Consider the following 27874-nt stretch of genomic DNA (forward strand, 5'->3'; position numbering starts at 1 on the left):
AAAAGATGTATAGCACTATAGCAGAAAACATGATTTAAACTAGACTTGAGAATACTCCATAAAATTAAAAATGTTGAACTAAAAATGGTTTTACTGAAAAAACGTGGACGGCAGGATTCGAACCTGCGCGGGCAAAGCCCACATGATTTCTAGTCATGCCCGATAACCACTCCGGCACGTCCACTTCAATGGTAAAATTGCTTATGTATAGTACAAGAACATACTTACTTCTTAACCGTTGTTTGGATTCTTTATTTTTTTTTTTTTTGTTTTGTTTTATTTGGTTTTTGATAGGAAAAAAAAAAAAAAAAAAAAAAGGAAAAGAATGGAGAGCTAAATATAAGGACAAAAGGAGGTACGCCTAAGCATAATTTGTGTGATTTGTAATTAAGCTGAGCAAAAGAATAGTCACCATGAGATCTTGCTAGAGTTGTTCCGATATACTCTAGCAAAATATCAATTCTTTATAATTTGATTTGTGTAAAATGAGGGAATATTATTAGTTTTTGAGGAAATGGATAAATTGGTAGGTTGTTAGAGGCTATAAGTGGCCAATTGACCAGATTGGTAAATAAAAAAGACCCTTAATGACAAATTGGTAAAAAAAACTTACTCGAGCGACAATTTGGTAAAAAAAGCTAACTACATGCGACAATTTGATAAAAACAATAAACTTTGGCGCCATTTAGACCAAAAAAATCTTATTTTTGTCGACAAACTCTTTAAAAATCTAAATTAAATTTGTTTTTTGTGATTTTAAATTTATCTTTCCCATTTAAGATTTTGAATTAATATGTCATCCCCTTTTTATTTTGCTAAATCCCAATACCAAATTTATTTTCAACCCCTTTTTAAAAGAATTTCGTTAATAAGGGGTATGAAACTTAAGTAAAATTGATACTTCAACATTTTTTTTTCTTGAAATTGTTATTTTCATTAAAAGGGTTGGTAAAAAAAACCAATAAAAACGAACTAAATTAAGCATTAGTGAGTAATTTGTCGGAAATTTTTGTATTTTTTGGGTAAACTGTCGCCTGAGATTATTTTATTTACCAGATTGTCACTTAGGGTTAATTGTTTTACCAAATTGTCGCCGGAATTATTTTTTTACCAATTTGTCGCTAAGAGTCTTTTTTATTTACTAGTCTGGTCAATTGGCCGGCTATAAGTATGCATGGCAAAGTCACGCTACTCACGCATAAATCATCGTATTGAATATTTGAATGTTATACTGGTATTTCATTAATATTTTTCATTTTTAACTCCTATGTAAGTAATGAAAAAGAGTAACATATATCATTTTCCTTATTTATAAAATTAAGTGTTTATCCGCCGAAAATAACAACATATCAATAATTACACAAAAAAACCAAGTAATAACAGCTACAGCACTGACAACATCACTGCAATAGTGCAATAGTAAACTGAAAACAACACATGCATATTAAGAACACAACAGAAATAAACAAGCTAAGCAAGTATGCATATCCAGATATATAGATTAGCTTATGATGCTCAGACTATGGTTTAGTGGCCACTGCTTGAGTTGAGGTAGTCGGAAATGTAGGGAGTGGCAACTCTGAAGAAGGCAGTACTTCAGGTAAATCCCCAGGAACTTCTGGCAGATTAGGCTGAGGCAACAAGGGATTGTAAGGAGCTGCAGGCACAGGGTTCTCGTCTACAGGGTCATCAGGATCGTCTACAGGATCATCAGGTGTCTCGGGGTCAGGAACCTCAGGGATATCATCAGACAAACTTGCTTCCATGAGATGACGAGCCACCACATGGATAAGATGGTCACTCATCAATGATAACGCGATCAGTAAGACAGCTAGTGCTAATGGTGCACGACGGGTTTTGTAGTAAGCATAACCCATGGTTTCAGAAAAAACAGGAAAGTTACTGAACTTTGTATTGTCAGAGGTAGGATTATATAGTCGAATGATGTGAATGAAGAGAAGACGAAAAGCTGTTGGTTGAGAAAATTGTATTGTTTAGCTCAACTCCTTGTTTCACACTACCAAATTTTAATTAAAGCCATCATAAAGAGGTAGATTTGACTTGTTTCTCTGCTATCAACTTCTTTAACTTTCTGTTCTTCCTGATTTTGCTGTAAGCACTGTTTTTTCCGTCTGTTAGAAATCAAGAAATCATACAATAATTCCTACCTGAATAATTTGTCCAAACATGTATTTTATAACTTTTACTTGAATTTCTCATCTGTTGCAGGTATTTGAAGAGAAATAAAGGGTAAGTTGGTGATGATCCTGCAGTCTGTTGAACTTCTCTAATGCAGAAATTTATGTTGCCTATTGAAAATCTATTTTGGATTGTAAATACAGATGAATAGATGATAGGCTAATTAATTCTATGAAAAATCTTTCTTGAGAGTAACCACCAAGCAAGATCTACAATTCGAGTCTAGAATTTGCATAAAATGTAAGCATGATTGAGCAGAAAGTTGGAAACTAACAGTACTTCTATCATCATAGAGCAAAATTTATACAGAACAGCTGAACCCTTAATATCATAGGTGCAAAACTGCACGATATTCAACCCCTCTTCTCTGAGTATCTTCAGAAGACCGTCTACATGTTGGGGTAATGTTAATATTAATAAAAATTACATACGTTGTATACGGGTTATAATTTCATTCAGTTTCTCAATCCAACTGATAACAGGTACATGATTGTTCAAAAGAATTTCAACTCCCTCCCAGAATAAATTCTCAGATTGTTACACACCTTGATAAAGGATTCGTCATGATTTCACTGAAACACTCTTTATCTGTCAAAATAGTAGTCTCTTTCACATCCTCTCTCCGGCACTCCAATTAAGTCAAGATATACGTGACAATTTCTAAGCTCAGGCATCCCAAATAGTAATAAGTATCTGAACCCAAATTGTAGGGTGCACTAGAATTGCAAAAGGCACAGCAGGATCACATCCGAATAGTTACTTACACAACCTACAAAATAATTTAAGGATTTTTCCCTAGATTGTAAATAAGCATAGGTGCATGATCATTAAGTCCAAAAAGTTGATTCACATTCATGGTAGCACATTACTAGGAAGGAGAAAACGTGAAACCGGATGATGCTGAATTTGCACAAACAGCTTAACAACAAGATGAATTCAGGGATAGACTGTTAACCTCACAGGACAGGGTTTAAATTCATAACTAGTCGACTAGGTGAAACAGAAGATAAAGAAGTGTGATGTGGCTCTGTGAGCCTGTGATCAAGAGCTACTTTAAAGTTCGAGATGTTGAAACGGTTTCTATGATAAGTTTACGATATTAACTGATATAATGACATAATGTCTTGCATGATGCCAGTTGAATAACAAACATTTTCAGAAACAAAGAAGCTGCTCTTATTAAACCAATTAATAACATACAGATTACATAAATAATGAATTATATGGCAAAAAGCCGAACATTAATTGATTGTCACAATCCACTTTTATATCAGTACATGAACACCTATTGTCCTAAACCAAAAGAAAATACTTCGTATAAACATTGTCCGATTTTCTGATTGACCAACAGATAAACATTAGTATGCTGGTTCAAGGGTTTGTGGTTGACTGAGCTTTGGTGACCGTAGGAGTTGGAACTTCTTGAGAATTACCCGGGAAGGCAGGGAAAGAGGGATTGGAAAGCTGTGGCAGATTGAGGTTCCTGAAAAATTCAGGCAAATTAGGAATCGCTGGCAACTGAAGAGATTGCAGAGAAGAGAGATCAGGTAATGGAGGCAATTCCACATTGCTTAAATCAGGAAATGAGGGCATCTCAGGCTGTGGAAGCTCTGATATCTCAGCTAGATATCGAGCATCTGCATGAATCTTGATATCATTCATACGGGATAATAAGGCTATGAGAAAAATTGGTAAGAGGAGGAGAAACTGATAAGTGTAAGCCATGACTCAAAAAAGCAAAATACTTCGTAAAACGATTACTAGTTGCAGAAGCTGGTGTCTGGTGATTTATCTCCTAAGTATGATGAAATTACTTTGGCAAATGTAGGGATTTTATAGATATTGAGCCAGGAGGTTGCTTCGTGTAAGAAATTATGTTTAGTTCAACTGATTCTGGAAATCTTCCTTTCATATCCAGCCTTTTGCACCCACTTTCTATCTACAGGGTAGGTAGTATTGTAAGAAAGAGTACACCTCTTTCTTGAATAATTAAAGCAACTAATGCCATTTTCAGCACTTTTTATTTTGTCAAAACAACCAAGTTTTTCCCCTTGCACAACATCAATGAAATGAGAATTTGAGATTAGAACCCTAAGCTCTTTATATGCCCCAACTCCCAATGGTACAGATACGTAATACGAAGTCTACCTTCATTGAACTTATCATCAAAATTAAACTCAAAACAATCGGAAAACTATATTAAACCAGATACAATAAGCTTAAGTGAATCTCATATTTGTGCACAAATATTAACCAAAACTATGACACACGACTAATCTTTTAAAAATAAACACAAATGATCTTATCAAGTTATTGCTCATGCAGGTTATATGGGTGAGTAGTTCATGAGCACAAACAGAAAAGTTCATGAACATAAATGAATAGACAATCCTATGTTCAGGTTCATACACAGCGCACAAAGAAAGTTCCAAAATTTATTGAGCTCAAGCTGTTAGCTACAAGAACTGATTTCACGCCCTGATGTGCACCCTGAGAAATTTAGACTAAGTAGAAGCACGTAAAAGCCATCTGATTATATAGAGTAGAAATTATGATAACATCCAGTGCTTAGATCATTTGAAGATGAAAAGTATTAATTTTACAATTAAGTCAGATAACAATATCAAGAAGGGAACAGAGATTACACAATACAATATAAAACTTGAAAAGCATCAGAAATTTGGTTTCGTACATGTTCACTTGATAACTGTTGCTGCATTGTAGCTACTGATGCACCAGACTTTAGTGAAGACAGAGTGACAAGTACGAATTACAAGGTTGGACAGGAGCTACACCAACTTGTAAAGAATCAGTTCATCAGGCAGACAAGGCTTGAGGCAAAGTAGAAGTATCTCATATAATACCAGGATACTTGCCAAAATGTTCATGCAGATCACGATGATCATCAGACACCTCGGGATCAGAAGGGTTCATGTATAGCAGTTGGCTTGCTACTGCAAGGATCCATTCTTCACTCGTCACTGAAAACAAAACAAGGCGGTTAAGGATGGAAGGCATGGGATCCTTTGGTGTCAAACTAATATCATGGACTTACAATTAAGCCAAGACCTCACTACTGAACAGACTTTGCATTAAGAACTAGGTTTATGCTGCACCTAGTCTTGGAAATTAGAAGCAAACTTATGATATTAATGAACTTGTGAAATAACCATGGGAGCTCATTATAAGTTCAAAATGAAGCCTTCCAAGTCAAACAACAGCCAACTACAAAGTAACTAACCAGTGGAATGTAACTTTCACCTTATAAGACACTTTGACTTTTGAAAGAGAGATAAATTAGCTCACAAACTTGGCTAAATTCTTTTCTTTCAGCGTTTGCAAGGGAAGCAAACACCGCCGACATCAGAATGACCAGGGAAAAAAAAAAAACCAAAAACCAAAAACAAAAACCAAAAACCAAAAACCAAAAACCAAAAACAAAAACAAAAACAAAACACACACACAAGGGGGGAAAAAATCTATGGTAGCCCAAAAAATTGATTTGCTCAAGACATTTGCAAAACATACTCAGCTCCATCATATGAGGTGTCCACAATTTTCTATCCTTAATTACACTGAACAGATCATTTCAATGCTGTGTATCAAAACGGAAAAACCTATGAGCAGAGAGTCAGAGGTAATGAAAAGATCAAGCAGAATTATCAATTATGTACACTATTGTATCCTAACGAGCAAAGCATCGATTAAAACACCCCAACCTAGTATTGAAACCACAGTCCCATGCCAGACTCCTTGAGCCAAGTGATTGGCATCAATAATACTTCATTGCTACAATAACCAGCAAAACGCAGATTCAAACATCTCTATAAGCAGGCCTGATCAATTCACACAACAATTCCATGTCGAAAAAATAGAAACAAGATAACTATATTAGCAATATGACAGACAGAACATGACAATAATCTATCGAGAAAGCATTCTAATCAAGTAAGGACATCAACATGATTATGAGCTATTACCTTGGAGCAGGCATTAACTGAAGCCTTTCCTCTGAAACGTGATTCCCTTCTTCCAAATGCTGCTCATCCATCAGCAGCGCCTGCAAATCACTACCATTTGCCAAGCTGTTGAATTCAATTGATTTAGATGGCACAGTTGGATATTTGCGTTGACAAAAAGTCACCAGCCGTTTGACAGACTGCAGATATTTACGGGTGGTTTCATCATTCATGATATGGGCAACACTATTGGTATAAATCTTTTCCCGAGCAGAACGTTCGTGGATACCAACCATAGTAACACCGATGGGCCATGGTGCATTTCCGATGGCCAGCTTAATATAACAATCCACAGCAGTTCGATAGTCTCTCTGCATACAGCAATCCACGACAAACATTAGCGATTTCTTGATGTCGTCTGGAAGAGCCCTCTTCCTGCAGAATTTAAACAATGGAGTCAAGTATCGACCACACTGCTTAAAAGTGGCAACCGTCTGCTTTCCTTTTGCAGTCCGCCTTGACAAATCCTGCATTTCATTTAATTCTTGTCTCCATTCATTTAACAGCCTTTTGAAGAATACCAAAATCTTATCCTCCTCACACAAATCCTCAAATTTCGCCTTCATGAGTTTTATGTCCTTATCAGCATCAACTCCAGAAGAGGCCCCCTCCCCACTCAAGTCCTCATCTCCTTTACCTGTCTCTCCATCCTCCAAATCTTCACTTTTCCTCTTTCGGTCAGTCATAATCCCTGTCTTTTGCCACTTCTTCAATTCGACAATATCTCGCAAGAAATCATTTGTCTGGCCTTCCGTCACATCACTGTCAACCTCAAAGGTTCCCGTCTTCAGGACATTCTTGTACCTGTCTAGACGGGCATTATCATCTTCTCCAAAAAGGGTAATGGGCTGTTTTAAGAGCCGAAGACGGCGAATCACTTCTTGTTTTGAAAGTTTTAGTTCATCAATATTGTTCTGCTCATCAGTAGTCAAGGTTACACTCTTAGAGGAGGAATCGGTATTCGGTTTGGTAGAGTATATTAAATCAAGGAGTGAGGCTGTGGAAGCAGCAGAGGAAGAGGAGGATTGCTGCTGACGAACAGATTTTTCCTCGAGCTCACGTTTCTCCTCCTCACGAACCTTCTGAAGGCGCTTTTGCTCAATCTCAGACCGCTTGAAGAATCGTTTCCCACCCGACTCTGGCCTCTCTGCAGAGAGAGCCTGTCTCTTTTTCATAATCTCTTGTTTTATAAGGTCCATTTGCAGATTCTCTTACTTTCTCTCTGTTATCTCTCTCACACACAACCTACATACCCAAGAAAACCACATCAATATCATTATTATTACCTAAAACACCCAAATACCGGCACGAAAAATAAAAGCAAACCAGAATCACACAAATTTCGAATAATCGGATACAAACGCCGTCACAACAAAGCTTGAATGACTTGATCGTATTAGTTCCAACGAAATTACAACAATTCAAAGCATAAAATACACCTAAAATTGGCTAATTAGATCAAAGAAGTCATCTTGTATAACACTAGACGTCTAGACCCCTATTGATCATTGAACCCTAAAAAAGGGGGAATTTTCTGCCAATATACCAAACCCACCTCAAATTCAATGAACATGAGCAAAACAAAGGTCTAGCCCAATCCCTGAGCCAATTACACAACTCATACTTGAAATTTCTCCTTATAATCATCAGTAATTATAACCTATAGTTCAAAAATTCACCTAAGAAGAACCCTAAATTGACTATACAGACAATTAAATTAACGATAGTATTGAAACAAAACCCTAGATTGTGAAATTGTTATTCGATAATTGAAACGGAGAGAGAAAAAATCTTACCTCAGAAGCTGCTTCAATGGAGGAGAGAAAAACTCAGATGCGCTTCAAAGACGAACTCAGAGTACGCTTCAATGGTGAGAGAGGTGCAGCGTATAAGCGAGGCTCCAAAAAATGAAATTTAATGAGGATTAGATTTTTTACTTTTTTTAGATCGTAGTGTAGTCAAATAAAAAAATTTACAAGTCTTGTAATACAAATATTATAACACACCCGTAACATTATTGTAAATCAGCTCAAATAAAGTAAGCACCTTCTTCCTTATTTTTCATTTTCTGGATCTTTCTTTCTACTTTCAGTTTCTCTCTCTACTCTTACTTTTCTTCTCTCTCCTTTTTCTTTACTCTTTCATTTTATCTTCATCTTCCATGATTTATCACTATATGTCTTCAGATTCAAAGGTTTTTTTTTCCTTTTCTATTTATTGATTTTTGTTATTTAGTTAATAGTACTTGATCTGATTTTGATTTTTCCGAATTAATTAAGCTAAAATGCTTGTTTTGAAAGTTCATGATGGAGGTATTTTGATTATTTTTCAAAATTTCTTTCGCCTTTTATGATTTTGTAACCTCTTCCTGTATGTAATTTTTTTTCTTCTGATTTTAATTACTTATGTTATATTGAATTCTGGATTTGTAGACGCATTGCATTATCATTTTGAGCGATTAATTCTTTTTCTATTTTAAGAAAATATCTCTCTGTTTTGTTAAATTTTTGTACTGCAATTACTGTGTTGCTAATGTAAATGCAATGACAAAGATGCAACCCGCCACCAATGGATATGGCAGGGACATCGGCGGATATTAGTGCGTTTTTGTAAAATAGGGGTCACTTTTGTGATAAAAAGGGTCACTTCTGTAAGAAAAAAGGGTCACTTTTGTGAGAAAAAGAAAAAGTCACTTTTGTGAGAAAAAAGGGTCACTTCTGTGAGAAAAAGGGTCACTTTGTGAAAAAAAAAAGGGTCACTTTTGTTAAGAAAAAGGGTCACTTTTCGCAAAAATTACGATGTACAATAAAATTATTATACACTGGGGGCATGCAAAAGTTTTTGGTCTTGTAAAGCGTCTAATACTATAAGGGCCTGTTCATATTTACTGAATTGAGCTGAACTGAACTGAACTGAACTGATTGGAACTGAACTGAATTGAACTGAACTGATTGGAACTGAACTGAACTGAAGTGAATTGAATTGAGCTGAAATGAATATTTTATGTGAGAGAGAAATTAAGAGCTGAACTGAACTGAACTGATTGGAACTGAACTGAACTGAATTGATTGGAACTGAACTGAACTGAACTGAACTGAAATTAAGTAAATGTGAACAGGCCCTAAGTCTATAACCCATGGGTTAAAGTATTACCCGGAGCAAAGTTCAGGTCACACGTTTTTCCCCTTACAAGTTGAATTTGAGGTCACACTTAATAAAAAAATGTACCATTACTTTCAAATTGATAAACTTGCTCATTTAAAGTTTATGGGTCATCTTGTCTCCTAAGGATCAAATTTGAGGTCAATATGACTTAAAAATAGTACCTAATTGATCAATTACTCGATTTAAAAATAATAGCATGCAAGCCGAGGCGTTTCTTATCATCTAAAACAAGCTATTTATGGGACTGCAAGTTTTTTTGGTAAATTAAATTCTCACTCCGTATTAAAGGTTAAATTGCCCCTCCAAAACCTTAACTAAATCAAGAGTTTGGTAGTTAAAGACCACCAGTGACATGAATTTGGTATGAGTACATACTAATACTAACAATGTCACAGGAAATCTTTAACTATCGTTTTTTTTTATTGACATTTAACCATCGATTTTAAATTCTTTTTCAACAATCAATTTATGTCCATAAATGTCTCTATTAACCATATTCATGTTAATCTCATTCCATTATTTTACATTTTGCGCATACAATATACAGTTATTTGCTTATACTACGTAAAAATCGTGTAAAAGTCAACACCGAGCCACTCTTAACAACCGGCTACCCGCTAGTTACAAATCCGGGCCATAAGTTGATTACCATTAGTCCATTACACTCACTCAATCACTAAACAAAGAAGGGTTTAACAGAAAACCCCCAACTTTACAAGATCGAAAAAACTCAAAGGTAGAAGACGAAGCAACAAAAATGGGGTTTGGAACCCTAAGATCTCTCATTCGTCCTCTTTCAAGAGCACTATCATCTCATTCTTCAACTTCAATTGCTCAATCACCATTATCTTCTCAATTTCTCCCCAAATTTCTCTCTCCTAAAATTCAACCAGTTTTTGGGCACTCCATTTTTCGCTCAATTCATCTAGATTCTCTCCCTTCTCTCGCATCCAAACCTTACGACCATTTAACCAATCCTCGATTTCCCAAGCGCCGCCCAAGCCTTAGTTCCCGCCGCAAGCGCTCTAGCCTCCGCCCTCCAGGTGGGTTTCCTTTGTTTTCTCTTAATTTTTGGAAAAATGTGTTAAATTTGATTAGGGTTTTTTGATTTTTGAGATGGGTATTGGTTCAATTTGGATTTAGATTCTTCTTGAATGTTGTATTGTAAGGTAATTTGATTGAAATGAGGTGGTATTTTAGATGGGGTTGTTTGATTAGTAGAGTTATTTGATGAATGATGCAATGTTAGTTGAGTTATTTGATTTTTATTATGTGAATGTTGAATCTTTTTTGCTAATTGGGTATTGCTTTTGTTAGTTTGTGGTGAGATTATGAAATGGCAATTGATTGAAATGTAATGTAGGGCCATATGCTTGGGTTAAACATGTACCTGGGGAGGCTATTCCACCAAGTCAACCCAATGAAGGGAGTGTCAAGTTGAGGAATGAGAAGAAACGCCGAAGGCAACGTCGTGAATTTATCAAGGTATGGTGATTTAGTGGTCTTTTGCTTGTTTGCATTTTTATACTGTTAAGACGGTTGTTAATATGAGAAACCTTTTGTCATTGATTGAGAAGTAATGATATAGTGTGAGTGAGGCTGAAGGATCCTCCCAGATGAAAATATTAAGTGCGAGTGTATGCCATTTATGCTGGACTAGTTGGCTGTCATTTGACATCCTTGTAAAGGTTCCACACTCGAACCATAGTGGAGCTTGGAATACCAACTCGTCACATTATGAGAACAATTTTGGAACTTTGTTTAGACATTATAACTTCTTCTGGCATAGAGCTACACTAAATTTGTAAGTCAAACTCTTGGATTATGAACACATTATTCTTGAGGAGTTGAAATTCCAACAAATCTGACTAGTAATAGAGCCTTTTTAATTAGCTGGAAACTTGGAATCTAGTGATTAGTTCATTGCTGAGTTGGAGTAAACATTCGACTTGAGTTATCTGATACAATATATAGGTCACGAAGTTCCATTTGGATTTTGAATCACAGTCATTTGGTGTTTTGACTGGGTTTACCAGTGCTGATGAACGAATGAACTAAAATGGTAACTTAAGATTTTGTTGGTTATGGTTTTTGATAATGCTTGCTATTTATTTACTTCCAACCTCCTGGATTAAGATCTGCATGACTGCATGGTCTGCATCATAGTTGTTTCTAATTATTGTCACCACGAGGAGTTTAGAAACCTTATCAAAGTGTTTCTCTGTCATCATGTGGTATATTCTTGGAGCAGTTTCTAGAGTTAAATTTATACTTTGTGTTTGTTGGTGGTCATGTGATGGATTCCTGTGATAGTGGTGGTGAGTTAGGAAAAGTGTAGGCACTAAATTGAATGAGTACATTGATAAGGTATACTTTTAGTTGATGGCAGTTTTGAGACTGTTTTAGGACCAAAGCAGATGTGCCCACTCTAACACCTGATATTCATGATGCTTGTCTGCTTGATTAGATTATTGCTTTGAAATTTTGATCAAGGACCATACCTTGTGGGAAAGATGGAATTACTGTACTAACTGTGTAAGCAAGTGATAGGTTGATATATGGGTGATTAGGAATTAATTTGCTTGCTTACCTGAGAGGCATTTGTTTATTCTTTTTTGGAAAGGCAGTTGCAAATGGGTGTTAAGATGAAGTAAGATGGATTATGCCTGCAATAAGGAGTCTCTTTGTTTTATCCTTTGATCTTAATTTTCTGGAAGGTCTAAATTATAATAAGCACACTTAAGAGTCTCTTCATGTAGGGTGCCTCTTTGAGGAATCTTGCCCCCTAGTAATTGCAGTATATTTCAAAGAGTGGTTCATAAACACAGCTTTAGATTGCTTGGGGGACATGCAAACATGGAGTAGCAATGGTTGTATGCTTGTGAATGTGGGTTGTTATATAGACTTCAATTCGTGTATTTTAGATAAGTAGATCAGATGAGACCTAAGAATAAGTACCCTTAACAAATGGTAAAGGTTGTTCATATGAGGACCTTCTTATGTAATATCATGGTGAGGTCCTTAAAAGCTCAAAGGCAGGTAGAAATTTCTGTTAAAATTTTTGGAAATCAGCCATGGGCATATGAAGATATGATCACCCTCGATTTATCATCCTTGATAAAACCTATACTTAATGCTCTGAATACCCTTTTCCAACATTGACAAAGAAATCCCCAACCCCCCAAAAGGAAAAAGAAAAAAACTTAAATAGTGATTATTAGATAGAAGTCTCTTGTTTCCCAAGTGGTTGCTATAGACTACGATATTCAATGGATAAAGGATGACAGAAAACAGAGGAAAATAGAGATAAAGCTTGGTTCTTTGATTGATATTTAAAACTAACGATTACAATGGTGAAAGACTCTACCTTGGAGGCTACACTACTATTCTACTGCTACTTAATATTACTTCTCTCAACATAAGTCTGCTCTATTACATTCCTCTTCCTTTTATACCAAGCCTCTCCTACCCAAGTAACCTAATCATTAAGAGTTTTGTCCTGTTCTGCGCAAGGTGAATGCAGCCCTTTTGCCTCACCATTTAGTGGAGAATTCCCTTGTTTGTCTGCTTGTGACAGCCTGTGATTGTGCACCTGCCCCATACCTTGTTTGCGCCTCCTTTCATACACTCGCACAGCCTGCTGAGGTGATTCCCTTTGATTCATTGCAGTGGTCAACTGGTAACATAGGGCTATCTTGTCCTGTAAGCCATAAATGCAATATCTTTTTCAAAGTAGCAGGAAAATCTTGTCTAAATTAGCTGCAAAACCCTATAAGCATTGAGACCACAAAGAAATTGCTTCCATTGGAATGCTTTTTTAGGTGTTATACACCAGTGGAAAGTATTTGGAACACTTTGGATTTTTTCATCAGCTCTTAAGAGACGAGTAGCATAACATGATCAAACATGGAAGGACAGAAACTGTAAATAGGCTGTCCTCTGCATGTTATGGCATACATGTCTTTCACGGCTTTCCCCTCACTCTTGCTTGGCCCTCTCAGTTGTTCTTTAGGGTATAGATATTATTGTCGTATGATTGAGGGCTAAGGCATATTTTCACTTTGGTTTATTGCTGTTTGTTATTTTGATTTTTGTATTTTAGACTTTTAGTCATCTTTACTGCTAGCCTAAAGTTCGTGTGAGAATTCAATACTCAGTGACAATATGCTAATGTATAACATCTGTAGCCAAATTCAAAGTTCATGACTTATTGGGATAAAAAAAAAATTTAGTGTTAAACATTGGTCGGCTTTTTTTTTTTTGCTTGTATATGTGCTATGGGGAATCTCTACCCTCAGGTTTGTTGCTGTTTTCTGTTATATAATATTCAGAGCCAATAGTTATGTGCTTCATATTTTGCAGTCTGAAAGAAAGAAGAGAAAGGCTGAAGTGCAGGAGGCAAATCGCAAGAAAAGGGAGAAAAGGATTGAACGTAAGATGGAAGCAGTTGCTAGAGATAGAGATTGGGCTCAGAGACTTGCAGAGTTGCAACGACTTGAAGCGGAGAAAAATAAAACAACAGCCTGAAAACCTGCCTAAGACCTATTCTCTTACATTTTCTTATGAACTGCTGTTAGATGCTGTTAGGGCTGAGAGTCATATATTGAACATTTGGTACGTGTAGTGTTGTTACTTATGTGCAACCGCCGTGGGCTAACCCTTTGTTCCATCTTGTTGCATCACCAATTGGAATTGACATGTTTGCCTTTCAGTAGTGGACCAGACTTGCTATATTTTGTTTCTTCTTGCAGTTTGTTTACTACGTCTGCATGTAATACTTTGGTCTTTGAAATAATTATTCGTTGTACACCAGCATGCTACTTGGGAAAAAAGAACTTATTCGTTGTACACCAGCATTTTCAGTGCCCAACGTTGCATGTTAGTATGTTACGAGTAGAATATATCATCTTTACCGAAAATTCCTATTCCAAGACTATTGTGTTCATGTTGTTATAATATATTGTCCGTCGCGGTAGTCCAATTCTTACCTAGTGGCAGGTTGGACCCTTTGTTGACAACTTACGTATGGGAAACACAAAAAACTCTCTTTTTTGGGTTTGAAAAAGTCCAAATTTGCCAAAATTAAAAGCTAAAATTCAAGCTTTTGGACCAATTTTAGGGATTTCAAAACTCCTGTCAAAAACATTCGAGATGGTAGTAAATGTAATGCATCTCTGCATCATATAATATTGTTTAAAACCATATATGACCACTAGTCGATCACACAAAGGCATATGGTGGCCTTAAGTTGCCAAAGGAAGACATGTATGTAAATGACTAAATTGACGATTTAAAGGCGAAGTAGATAGTTGCAACCACTCAATTGGCCTCTCGGGGTGTCCTAGTCGTTAATGGAAAGCACCATAACCTCTTTTTTCTGGTTGATCGATCAAAAAGTTTAAAAATGTCCAAAGGTTGTCATACACAAAATATAACCATCCAAATTTAAAGGTTTTGGAACCCGGTGTCGAAATATCTCAAGATTGTATCGGATGCATCCGAGGGTAAAATTATGTTATTTGAACCAATATATGACCATAGTCGGTCATATAAAGCCTTGTGGTGATATGAAGTTAATGTAAGAAGGTGTAAATTGTATACGATCAAATTGATAATAAAAGGCAAAAAGGACAGTTTCAACCACCAATACGGAATCCCGGGATGCCATAGGATCCTTGGGAAGCAACCCAAACTCTTTTCTTTCTAGGTCCGAAAAAGTCAAAATTTGTTTAAAATTGAAGATTATAATCCACGTGTATGGCCAATTTTGGATAAAAAAATAAAAAAAATTCAAAATTGAAGAAATGTGTGGGGTGTCCCTCAAAAGTAATATAAATTGATTTGGAACCACGAAATGCCTACAAATAGGTCTATAAAGCCCTCATATTGAGTTAGGTTTAACTATCTGGCTATTTCGGAATTAAGTTGCATTGGTAGTAAAGAGTTGCAAGAGACGGTTCAATAATCAATTAATCACTAATTTGGCATACTGAGGTCGTATTAAGATATTGGAAATTCTTCATTTTCATTGGTGTTGATTATTATTCTCAAAATCATTACTTACTGTATCATCAATACTCGTAAAAAAAAAAATGGGTTGTTTATATTATTATAAAACACAGTGTACTATCATACTTTGATATTGTATTATAACCTTCAATTTTGGACATTTTTGACTTTTTTCACTCGTAAATAAAAATTGAACCTAAGATGTCCCCTACTTTCTCAAGACTTTTCAACACCGAGTCCAAAAACCTCCTAAATTCCTCAAAAAAACGTGTATTATAGTCTTTAATTTTGGACATTTTTTACTTTTTTTCGCTCGGAAATAAAAATTACCAAGAAGTTTACCATGTTCCCTAATATCCTCCGGGAGTCCAATTAGTTGGGTGAAACCATCCTTTATGCCTTTAAACGGTCAATTAACCAGTTTACAACTTACACCGATTTCATAAACTCAAGACTACCACGTACATTTATGACAACATTAAATGGTCATATATGGTTCCAAATGGCATTATATGACCCCGAGATGTGTTCCCTAGTTTCTCCAGGTTTTTCGACACCGTGTCTCGAAACCTCCAAAATTTCTCAAAAAACGTGTATTATAGCCTTCAATTTTGGACATTTTTGACCTTTTTTTGCCCGGAAATTAAAATTGCCGAGATATTTATCATGTTCCCTGATATCTTCCAGGAGTCCAATTGGGTGGATGGAACCGTCCATTATGCCTTTAACCGGTCAATTAACCAGTTTACAACTTGCACCGATTTCATAAACTCAAGCCTTCCACGGATATTTACGTCAACATTTAATGGTCATATATGGTTCCAAACGACAATATATGTCCCTGAGATGTGTCCCCTAGTTTCACAAGACTTTTTGACACCGAGTCCCGAAACCACCAAAATTTCTCAAAAAACATGTATTATAGCCTTCAATTTTGGACATTTTTGACTTTTTCGCCCGAAAATAAAATTTACCGAGATGTTTACCATGTTCACTAATATCCTCCGGGAGCCCAATTAGGTGGGTGGAACAATCCTTCATGCCTTTAAACGGTCAATTAATCAGTTTACAACTTGCACCAATTTCATAAACTTAAGCTTACCACAGACATTTATGACAACATTTAATGGTCATATATGGTTCCAAACGACATTATATGACCCCGATTTGTGTCCCCTGGTTTCTCAAAACTTTTCGACACGGAGTCCCGAAACCTACAAAATTTCTCAAAAAAGTGTATTATACCCTTCAATTATGGACATTTTCGGCTTTTTTTGAGCGGAAAAAAAATTGCCGAGATATTTACCATGTTTCCTAATATCCTCCGGGAGCCCAATTGGGTGGGTGAAACCGTCCATTATGCCTTTAAACGGTCAATTAACTAGCTTACAACTTGCATCGATTTCATAAACTCAAGCCTACCATGAACATTTATGACAACATTTAATGGTCATATATGGTTCCAAACGGCATTATATGACTCCGAGATGTGTTCTATAGTTTCTCAAGACTTTTCGACACCGTATCCCGAAACCTCCAAAATTCCTCAAAAAACGTGTATTATAGCCTTTAATTTTGGACATTTATGACTTTTTTTCGCCCGGAAATAAAATTTGCCAAGATGTTTACCATGTTTCCTTATATCCTTCAGGAGTCCAATTGGGTGGGTGGAACTGTCCATTATGCCTTCAAACGGTCAATTAACCAGTTTACAACTTGCACCGATTTCATAAACTCAAGCCTACCACGGACATTTACGACAGCATTTAATGGTCATATATGGTTCCAACGGCATTATATGACCCCGTGATGTGTTCCCTAGTTTCTCAAGACTTTTCGACACCGAGTCCCGAAACCTCCAAAATTCCTCAAAAAACGTATATTATAGCCTTCAATTTTGGACATTTTGACTTTTTTTCGCCCGGAAATAAAATTTGCCGAGATATTCACCATGTTCTATAATATCCTACGGGAATCCAATTGGGTGGGTGGAACAGTCCATTATGCCTTTAAACGGTCAATTTACTAGTTTACAACTTGCACCGTTCATAAACTCAAGCCTACCACGAACATTTATGACAACATTTAATGGTCATATATGGTTTGAAACGACATTATATGACCCCGAGATGTGTTCCCTAGTTTCTCAAGAGTTTTCGACACCGTATCCCGAAACCTCCAAAATTCCTCAAAAAACGTGTATTATAGCCTTCAATTTTGGACATTTTTGACTTTTTTTGCCCGGAAATAAAATTTGCCGAGATGTTTACCATGTTTCCTTATATCCTCCAGGAGTCCAATTGGGTGGGTGGAACCGTCCATTATGCCTTTAAACGGTCAATTAACCAGTTTATAAATAGCACCGATTTCATAAACTCAAGCCTACCATAGACTTTTATGACAACATTTAATGGTCATATATGGTTCCAAACGGCATTATATGACCCCGAGAAGTGTTCCCTAGTTTCTCAAGACTTTTTGACACCGAGTCCCGAAACCTCCAAAATTCCTCAAAAAACATGTATTATAGCCTTCAATTTTGGACAATTTTGACTTTTTTTTCGCCTGGAAATAGAATTTGCCGAAATGTTTACCATGTTTCCTTAAATCCTCTAGGAGTCCAGTTGGGTGGGTGGAACCTTCCATTATGCCTTTAAACGGTCAATTAACCAGTTTACAACTTGCACCGATTTCATAAACTCGAGCCTACCACGGACATTTACGACAAGATTTAATGGTCATATATGATTCCAAACGGCATTAACACTGAGTCCCAAAACCTTCAAAATTTCTCAAAAAACATGTATTATATAGCCTTCAATTTTGGACATTTTTTACTTTTTTTTGCCCGGAAATAAAATTTGCCGAAATGTTTACCGTTTTCACTAATATCCTCCGAGAGTCCATTTGGGTGGGTGAACAATCATGTAAGCCTTTAAACGGTCAATTAATCAGTTTACAACTTGCACCGATTTCATAAACTTAAGCATACCACGGACATTTACGACAACATTTAATGGTCATATATGGTTCCGAACGACATTATATGACCCCGAGATGTGTTCCCTAGTTTCTCAAGACTTTTCGACACCGAGTCCTGAAACCTCTAAAACTCCTCAAAAAACGTGTATTATAGCCTTTAAATTTGGACATTTTTTACTTTGATTGTTTATGATTTTCATTCACAATGGAATGAAATGATTGGAAGCCTTTTTTTTTTTCTTTTCTTTTCAAGATGGAAAAGTATCCATATTTAATAATGCAATGCAATGGAATGAACCTCTATCAAGAATAGAATAGTCATTATTCACTAATAAATTCCAAGAATAGAATACTCTGGTTTTCATACATTTGCAAAATCTTGGAATGATTCTGAATCTACCACATGAAAAAAAACGAAAACAAAGACAGGTTTCTCTACAAGGGTAGAGTTATGACAGTTGAACTACCAATCTAAGGGTATCAATAACTAATACTAAAAGACACACCAGCATTGACACGTGTCATGTCCTGGTGTGTCCTTAGTATTTTGTTTTTAATTTAATATAATTAGAAAAGATTTATTTAAGGAATTTTTTTTTATTTTTTTTTTTTTTTTTTGACGAGAACAGAGCTGAACTTTATTAATTACTCAAAAGGCTTAAGTCAGCCAATACAAAATCAGCAATGTTACTAGGAACTTCTTCAAGCCAAACTCTCAATCTATCAAAGGAAAGAGCTAATTTAGCAAGTTCATGAGCTACTCGGTTTCCACCTCTTTTGACAAAAGTGAAAGAGCAAGACTGGCAGCTATTGGCAAGATGCAGAATATCATGAACAATCAGCCCAAATTCTGTAGGAGGAGTAGTCCCTTTCGAGACATGGCTATGGAGTTTAAGGCAATCAGTTTCCACACAAACTCTTCGAAACCCCGACTCAATAGCAATGCTAAGAGCATGTCTCATCGCAAGAGCTTCGGCAATATCAACCCCAAACTTACCTTCAACTCGCAAACATGTAGCAGCCATAACATCCCCCATATTATCACGCATAATTCCCCCCAATCCCACATTACTCGACTTAGGGACGGAAGCATCTGAATTGATCTTGATCACCCCACGCATTGGAGCACACCATCTATCATTCAGTTTCGGTTGAGCAGCAGCCTCCAATGGATTTCCTTGAGCTGTTTCAAAGTCCCCCACCAACCCAATTGCCTTACGTATTACCTCAATCCCTTCCTTTTTCCAGCCTTTAAAACACCAATCGTTCCTACGAAGCCAAATGCCCCAAACTAGACTCCAAAACACATTCCACCAGAGCAAGTCATTATGTTTCTCACGCACAGCCATACACCATTCACCAAAAGTACTACCAATAAAACTGCCAACCTCCAGACGCAGCGGGGACAAATACCAAAGGAGCTTTGCCTCTTTACAAAAAACAAGCATATGCAGCACACTCTCACTTTCTTCCCCACACACAGGACAAATTGGATCAAGATGCATACCTCTTCTCACTAGTGCTTCACGAGCACCCACTGCCCCTTTCACAGCCCTCCACGCAAAATTCTTGATCTTGGGAGGCAAATCAGCATTCCACACCACCTTCCAGTCGAAGCTGCAGCTTGAGGTCGAGGTGGAAGGCTTCTCATTTTTCTGTTCTAGCGTGATCAGATTGTATGCACTCCTTACAGAATATTGACCATCTTTAGTGTAATGCCACATCCATGAGTCGGGCCTAGCATGAATAGGGATTGGCAAATTACATATTTCCTGCATCTCCACAGCATTGAAATTATCCCGAAGCAACTGATAATTCCAAGAACCATCCACCCATAAATCACGAACATAATAAGGCACATTGACATTCTGGGGTTGTGTAGAAGTTACCTTGAAAGCAGGAAGATTTGGTACCCACGGATCATGCCAAATACGGATTGTGGCTCCATTACCCACTGATTTTCTAGCACCCTTCTCAAGTAAATCCCTGGCACCCAAAATTGATCTCCATGTATAGCTGGAATTTGGCGATAACTTGGCATTGAAAAAATCAGAATGGGGGAAATACTTTCCTTTCAACACCCTTGCTGCAAAAGAATTTTCATTAGAAATAATCCGCCATGCTTGCTTTGCTAGAAGAGCCATGTTAAAATTCTTCATGTTTCGAAAACCAAGGCCTCCTTCATTCTTGGAAACATATAGCTTTTCCCAAGCAATCCAGCACATTTTCCTTTCCTCCGCCTTTTGCCCCCAAAAAAATTGCCGATACAACTTTTCAATTGCATTCAAAATGCTCATCGGAATGAGAAAACATTGCATAGCATATGTTGGAATGGCTTGTGCAATTGATTTAATCAACACTTCTCTACCTACTTGTGAAAGAAAATGTTCTTTCCACCCTTTTAGTTTTTTCCAGACACGATCCTGAATATTTTGGAACACTTGCTTCTTCGAACTACCAATATAGGTCGGTAACCCAAGATACTTGTCATGTCCTTCGACAGCCTTAAAAGATAACTTCATCTGAAGCATATTTTTCCGTTCTTGCTCAATGTTTCGGCTAAAAGACACTTCCGACTTGTCCATATTCAGTTTCTGTCCCGAAGCCACTTCATAAGTAGAAAGAATATTAAGCACATTATCCACTTCTTCCTCTGTCGCTCTCACAAAAAGAAGACTATCATCCGCAAAAAATAAGTGATTAATGGGATCGACATGCCTACCAATCTTAACACCATGGAGCAATTGCTTATTCTCGGCATCCCGAAGGAGAGTCGACAAACCTTCCGCACACATGATGAAAAGGAAAGGTGAAAGAGGGTCACCTTGCCTGAGCCCTCTACTAGGCTTAAAACATCTTGACGGCTGCCCATTTACCAATATATCGAACTCTGCAGAACTCACACAATTCATAATCAATCGAACAAAATTATCTGGCAACCCCAATTTCAGCATCATTTTCTCCAAAAACACCCATTCAACCCTGTCATAGGCCTTACTCATATCAAGTTTAAGACCTAAGAAACCTTTTTTTCCTATTTTTTTTCTTCCTCAAGTAATGAAAGCATTCATACGCAACCAACACATTATCAGTGATCAATCTCCCAGGGACAAAACCACTCTGCGACTCATGAATAATAAAAGGAAGAACTAGCTTCAATCTATTAGCTAGAACTTTGGTGACTATCTTATACATTACATTGCACAAACTAATAGGTCTAAAATCAACAGGAGACTCACATTCTTTTTTTTTTCGGAATTAAAACAATATGAGTCTGATTAATAGAACCTACATCACCATTATTATTCAAAATATCAAGGACTTTTTCAATCACATCCATGCCAACAATTTCCCAAAATTCCTGAAAAAATATTGCAGACATACCATCAGGGCCGGGAGCCTTTGTCGGATGCATTTGAAACAATGCAACACGTACTTCTTCAGCGTTGAAAGGGGCCATCAAGTTGCTACACTGAGTATCACTGACGATGGGAGACACCTTCTCTATCACAGGTTCGGGCTCGATATGGCTATTCCCAGCAAACAAGTCCTTGAAATAATTCACAAAAATTTCAGAAATGTCCTCTTCCTCCACGAAAATATTTCCTGCCTCATCCTTGATTTTTTTTATGTTGTTCCTTTCTAACCGTTGCTTTGCCTTCGTGTGGAAAAATGTGGTGTTTTTATCCCCGTGCTTCAACCAATCTTGTCTACTCCTTTGCTTCCAATACATTTCTTCCCTCCTCTCAAGCTCATCCATTCTATCATCAATAGCTCTCATTTGGGCTATGACATCTTCTGTTTGTTCCTCCTTCATGAGATGTTCCATTTGCGATTTACAAGCTTGCAACTCCTTCACAAAGTCCCCAAATTTCTCTCTACTCCAAGCACTCAAACTCGAAGAGGTGAAAGCAATTTTAGAACATAAATCTCCCCCCCTTTCCCACGCATCAGACACAATTTGGGCACAGTTTTCATCACGTAACCACATTTCTTCAAACCGATACTGCTTTTTTTTCTTCTTCTTTTTTTGGGGATGAAGGGCATCTTTTACACACAATAAGATCGGGAGGTGGTCAGATTTTCTTTTAGTAAGGTGCGAAACAAAGGAACCCGAGAAGCAATCCCTCCATTCACGAGTAGCAAGGAACCTATCCAACCTTTCTTGCACATTTTCCGAACCCCCCCTATTATTAGACCAAGTAAAGTCATGCCCAATGTAGCCTAAATCTTCCAACTGACAATGTGCAACTGCCTCCCTGAAGAAAAGTTATTTAAAAGAAAAGTTTTTTTTTTGTCAACCAAATAAACAAGCAATAATATTTACCTTTCTTATGTTATTCCGCAATTAAGTACGGATTAATAAGGAAATAAATAATCGTTTTACATAAGATTATTAAGATATAATTATGGCAGAATATAATTTATTCTACAAAGATATTAACTTTTTATTTTGTATGTCATAAATTATTTTGTAAAAAGAAAACATGGAGTAATTAAAATAACCGTGCATGGCACGGGACCTAACCTAGTAATAACAAAAGAAATAGCCTACACAAACATCAGTCATAAGCTCATAAGAGTCATAACTGTGTTTTACAAGAGCATCTCCACGGGTCCAACAATGGAGAGTTTCATCTATGTTTTCGGAGCAAATATGTGTAATGGCAAGGTAAAGACATATGCCAATAGTCAGTATCTGAAATTCTGATTCAGTGTGTCCAAATCATTGTTTGGTGCATCAAACCTGTAAATAGAGTTGTTCTTACCAGTATGTCCCTTCTCTCATATGGAGTAACTGCATTCAAAACAATCTGATATTTTATCGTGTATACAGCACAATGAAATGAATGGAGTCAAAGATAACGTTAAAATGGTAGCTGCTTAAAACGAAAATTTGTCGTAAGTTTCTCAAAATACTTATTACATGAATCTCCGATTGAACAACAACTTGAAAACTTAATAGAACTGGCATCTTATGCCCTAACAATCACACTTTTGTCTATAAATAAGTTACAACTATATCTTACAAACCACACACTCAACTGGAAAGAATGCTATATAGGAGAAGAATTTGTAATAGTACCAAATTACTATATATTGAAGAGGGAGATTATAATGGTAGTGCAATATCTCCGCTATAAACCCCCCCTTATTGTAGGAGTACATGACCTCTCCAGTATCGAGAGAGGATCTATGTACATAATAGGAGTCCTTTCTCCCATTAAGAATATTAAAATCACAAAGCTTATAAAGACAAACCTTAGTTATACAGCAATACAGTTGATTAATACAAAAGAAATGAATAGAATTGCAGTGGAAATGAAGCTCAAATCAGCTCCAAAACTCCCGGGATTTAACAGAACATGTATGACCGTCCTCAACATTATGATTGTAATCAAGTGTCCACTTTTCGAATGTGCCATCCACAAAATTATAGTAACCCCCATGAAGAGAAAGTGTACCTTTCGCAACTCTTTCTTTGATCCAAGGGTATGTAAGCAAGTTCATTAGTGAATGGTTGATAGATTCCTGTCAAAGAACAAATCAGAGAAGTTAGCAAACAAATTCAGGTTGAAAATTATAAACCTTTATTCATATCAAATCAAAGTTTGTCAATGTGGTCCACCTTCTCACAGTGTCGACACTGTTGGTCGAGGTGTAGATTGGAAGCCACGGTTTTGGTGCTAACCCTTGCATTCTTGCCATAAATAACCCAACTTTTAATGAAGCTCCTAGTAAGTAATAAAGAATAGAATATTAGTACACTTCTAAATACTATAAGTTTAAAGACAAATGTTCTCTTCTTTTAATTTGTTTTTTTTAGGTTTGCATGGAAAATAATATTTAGATAGACCTGGAACCTTGAGTCTTCTTCTTCTTCTACATCCTCCATACTCATGAGGGCACGGATCCCCCCACAGCGGCTATGGCCAACAACTAGAATATTTTCAACCTGAAAAATGAGAAAACAATTAACAGACTTTCATGCAGAAGACCCTTATTAGGACAGAATTGACAGATGTAAAGGAGATTTCATCAAGTTATCCAAGAATGGAGCTGTTTCAAGGACTTATGGAAATTAGATTTTGGTTTTGTTCCAAATCTGTTCAGAGGACTTAGTTTTTTTCACACAACCTGCTCCAGTCAAGCAATTCACTTTTTTTTTTTTTTTTTTTTTTTTTTTTTTTTTGAGAGGGTTTTAGGAAGGGTGGGGTGGGGGGTAGATAGAGGCTACTTTCAATTGCTTCTACATACTATGTATTAAGGAGGCTAGACTTACTGATACATACTTCGTATGTGATTACAAGACCAACTGAACTGCAGTCGAACCAATGTAACCTGATTTCAACCCAAACAAACTTTATTGATCCGAATTGACACCAAAAGTAATATGAGACATTGAATTGTTAAGCTAATTAGCGATAAACTTAAATTTGACCCAATTCAAAATAGCCTTAATGACCTTAATTAATTACATTATGAGTTTATGACCCAAAGATACCCACCTCAACTTTAACGAACCCAACACAAACAACCTGTTTGCAAGGTCTAATTTAGGGAGCATAATGATCTTTTATGTCCAAAGTGCTAAAGTGCTTCTACTTCAGAAAGAAAAATGGAAGGGTTTATTGTTATCCAAACATAGTGCAAGTGAAGGCATATGCAGGGACACTGTTCACTACTTTACAATGTGATCAAGATTTGTCTTCCAGTGTTCATATTAATAGAAGTTTGTCACTTAAGTTCAAACAGCGGGTTCAAGATTAAAAGAACTCAGCAATTTACCTCAAGAGCATTAACAGAAAATTCAAGCGCGGCTTTTGTCTCTGAGGGCCCAGTCTGCATGAACAGCAAAGTCAAAATCAGATTCAATATGGAACTCACATATTTACAATATACCCTTTTAAACTTTCTAATAATGAATAGAACAAACACAACACCTCAAAAGGGGGCACCAGATTGGCCACATTTCTAACAGTGAAAGCTTCTCCAGGTTGAAATCCAAGGATGTTAGAAGGACAAACTCTAGAATCTGCACAAGCAATTACTGTAAACTGTTCCCAAAACTGTCAGTTAGCAGTCCCATGTTCAGTTCTTAATCTAGGTGGAAAATAAATTACTGTCGAAGTAACTTTCGCATAATGTATATAGGGAAAGTTATTTGACCTAACATGTTCCTTAAAAAAGAGTCCATTAATGGAAAGCACTACATACCTTGGGCGACTGAGTCTCAGCAAGGTTCTGATAGTGTTCTATGTTTCCCCTACATATTCAAATTAAGAAGAAATCACAAATTGAAGTATGAAAAAAAAAAAAAACCCCAGCTACTGGTACTTTCTTAAGAAAAAGAAAAAGCAGTTAGACCACAATTACACTTACAAGTATTTTTCCTTCTTGAAGGTCAAAAACCGTTGCTTCATGGTACAAAATGGATCACAACCATTCACAGTTTCTTCTGGCATGTTTTCTTTGATATTCCCAGCCTCTTTAGTCAGTTCCAGAGATATCCTCGAAGCTTTTCGTCTCAAACCAGGATTAATCCTGTAATGTGAGCATAAAGCAAGTTCCAACATGAAAAATGTCTTCAATTAAGCTAAAGATGCTCAATTTACATCAGGGTACTAATACTTCTAAAAACCATATGATCTATAAAACAAACAGGTTCCATACAAGACATTTCACTGACAAGAAACAATTTTGAACATAAAAATGTACTTGGACAGCAATTTTGTATATGACTAACTGATATTGCGTAGACATAATCGAAATCTGGGTATCAACAACCAAGTTACAAAACTTACAATAGACAAGGTATAACAATTTGTGTGTGTGTGTGTGTGGGGGGGGGGGGGGGGGGAAGCTTCCATCCCTGCCAAAGTTTTCGCAACAGAAAGAAAAAGACTTGGCAATGGTATGAGCTAGCTTATTGCAAGATCTACTGACAAAACTAAAACAGCAAACTCAAAAGCTCTAGTTACTTCAAAAATGACGTTGACTAATATTTGGGGCAGCAGTCCCTCTCAATTCTTGATTTGATACAAGGGATTTCTATTTTAGTTTTACCAAACAACTAAAATTGGTAATAATTAATAATACCCTTTCCCCTTTTTATCTGTTTCCAAACATGGACCAAGAGTTAGCAGTTGATATACAACCCATTGTGATAAACTCCAAAAACCACTAATTTTTTTTTTTTTCTTCATTAGCAATAAAGTTCAGTTCTTAAGAAGAAAAATCTTGACTTTGGCAGTTTCCATCAAAAACCCAGGTGTAATTTTACAACCTCTCACATTCTCCTACTCGTAAACTAAATTAATTTTACACTCGAGTGTATAATAGACACCGTACCTCAACATGTGAGCATCAAAATCAATCCAACAGGTCACATAAAAGCAAATTATAACCCAATTTCTTAACCCAATTCAATAGCTCAGTGTAGCATCACATCCCATAATAACGTGAATCAAAAAGGAAATTCCAAAGAACAATCAACCTATAATGTAACAGTAATATAGCAAATGATGCACCAAATACAAAAAACAAACAATGAGAAAGTGATTACTTGGAAGAATTAGTCGATAATCTCAAATGGGAGAGCTCATTTTCTCCCAATTTCAAAGTGGAACCAAAGATCTGCATCAAAAAAACCCAAAAAATAAGCACAATCAGAAAAATCAACAATCAACCCAGAACAAAAAAACAGGGGAACAATACAAAAAGGGAAAAATTACAGTGGAATTGTAGGGAAAATCGAGGGATGAAGGAAGAGAAAGAGATCGAAGAGAAGCCATAAAGAAGAGAGAGAAGAAAAAGTAGAAGGAAAATTAGTGGAAGTGGTAGCAGACATTTGGGAGAATAAAATTTGAAACTTTAATAAGAAGTGGTGTGAGAGTTGCCCATTCGTTGTTCTTCGTTCATAAAATTAATCAAAAAAAAATTAAAAAAAAAAAAAGAAAAAAGGAAGAGAGAGAAATTACAGAAGAAGACAGATGTGATTTTGGTAGGTTATCAGATCTAATCATATTCTACTTGCTAATCGAGTTTTCTCCAAGAAAGACGGAGAAAACAATGTCAGTCTGCTCTTTCTTACGTAGTATGTGGTAACGGCTCGGTTTGGTTTGGCTCGTTTTATGTACGAGTCGAGTTTAATCTTTTAAACATATGGGGGGAATTGGAGAATATTATAGCTTAAAATAAAGGAGTAAATTATATGAGTAATGTTTATAATCGAAAACAGTTGAATTATTAAACACAATGTGCTCATAAAATTTTTATGCGTGTTTTAGTTAAACTATGAGTACTCAGTACGAGTAATTTTTTTCACATTTGTTCATTTATGAGTATTTTTTTCCTCTACTTTTACATTTCTTAAAAGTCTCAAATAACTATGAAATAAGTAAATTGTCACGGATAGAGTTATACATGAGGTGATATTTCATGTTTGCCTTTGATCACTTCGAAAACTCATTTATATATTTTACGAGTATTTATTTGCT

The 27874-nt window shown here is 36.3% G+C and overlaps 3 protein-coding genes and 1 non-coding gene across 5 annotated transcripts; 1 reads left to right on the forward strand and 3 right to left on the reverse strand.

The window, feature by feature from the left end:
* Positions 1–102: 102 nt before the first annotated feature.
* TRNAS-AGA (transfer RNA serine (anticodon AGA)) lies at positions 103–184 on the reverse strand. Its single transcript has one exon. It is a non-coding gene; the product is annotated as a tRNA-Ser (tRNA).
* A 4570-nt stretch (positions 185–4754) lies between these two features.
* Positions 4755–8294, reverse strand: LOC145620232 (uncharacterized). The gene is made up of 3 exons (XM_081674869.1): positions 8015–8294; positions 6180–7463; positions 4755–5180 (listed from the first exon to the last, which is right to left on the reverse strand). Exons 2-3 carry the CDS (start codon positions 7415–7417, stop codon positions 5171–5173), a joined length of 1248 nt encoding a protein of 415 aa, XP_081530995.1. The 5' UTR covers positions 7418–7463; positions 8015–8294; the 3' UTR covers positions 4755–5170.
* Positions 8295–10023: 1729 nt separating this feature from the next.
* Positions 10024–14374, forward strand: LOC145621147 (uncharacterized). Its single transcript, XM_081675878.1, has 3 exons — positions 10024–10426; positions 10747–10868; positions 13746–14374. Exons 1-3 carry the CDS (start codon positions 10141–10143, stop codon positions 13908–13910), a joined length of 573 nt encoding a protein of 190 aa, XP_081532004.1. The 5' UTR covers positions 10024–10140; the 3' UTR covers positions 13911–14374.
* An 8863-nt stretch (positions 14375–23237) lies between these two features.
* Positions 23238–27489, reverse strand: LOC145620303 (beta carbonic anhydrase 5, chloroplastic-like). Of its 2 annotated transcripts, none has more exons than XM_081674947.1 (9): positions 27356–27489; positions 26941–27011; positions 25758–25919; positions 25593–25641; positions 25319–25432; positions 25164–25217; positions 24239–24330; positions 24004–24109; positions 23238–23906 (listed from the first exon to the last, which is right to left on the reverse strand). In XM_081674947.1, the coding sequence occupies exons 1-9, from the start codon at positions 27398–27400 to the stop codon at positions 23709–23711; spliced, it is 891 nt and encodes a 296-aa protein (XP_081531073.1). In that variant the 5' UTR covers positions 27401–27489; the 3' UTR covers positions 23238–23708. The 2 variants fall into 2 exon arrangements, with proteins under 2 accessions (XP_081531073.1, XP_081531072.1); XM_081674946.1 differs by lacking the exon at positions 27356–27489 and adding an exon at positions 27110–27287.
* Positions 27490–27874: the final 385 nt, after the last annotated feature.

This window comes from Chenopodium album, chromosome 27 (genome assembly GCF_948465745.1).
Source record: "Chenopodium album chromosome 27, dcCheAlbu1.1, whole genome shotgun sequence".
Lineage (NCBI taxonomy): Eukaryota > Viridiplantae > Streptophyta > Magnoliopsida > Caryophyllales > Amaranthaceae > Chenopodium > Chenopodium album.

Excerpts from the sequence above, each read along its gene's own strand:
- LOC145620232 (XM_081674869.1), bottom strand. The coding sequence starts at position 7,417 with ATGGACCTTATAAAACAAGAGATTATGAAAAAGAGACAGGCTCTCTCT.
- LOC145621147 (XM_081675878.1), top strand. The coding sequence starts at position 10,141 with ATGGGGTTTGGAACCCTAAGATCTCTCATTCGTCCTCTTTCAAGAGCA. Across the intron at positions 10,427-10,746 it reads CTCTAGCCTCCGCCCTCCAG|GGCCATATGCTTGGGTTAAA; the intron begins GTGGGTTTCCTT and ends AATGTAATGTAG. Across the intron at positions 10,869-13,745 it reads AACGTCGTGAATTTATCAAG|TCTGAAAGAAAGAAGAGAAA; the intron begins GTATGGTGATTT and ends CATATTTTGCAG.
- LOC145620303 (XM_081674946.1), bottom strand. The coding sequence starts at position 27,169 with ATGGCTTCTCTTCGATCTCTTTCTCTTCCTTCATCCCTCGATTTTCCC. Across the intron at positions 25,642-25,757 it reads TTCAAGAAGGAAAAATACTT|GGGAAACATAGAACACTATC; the intron begins GTAAGTGTAATT and ends TTGAATATGTAG. Across the intron at positions 24,331-25,163 it reads TTTCTGTTAATGCTCTTGAG|GTTGAAAATATTCTAGTTGT; the intron begins GTAAATTGCTGA and ends CTCATTTTTCAG.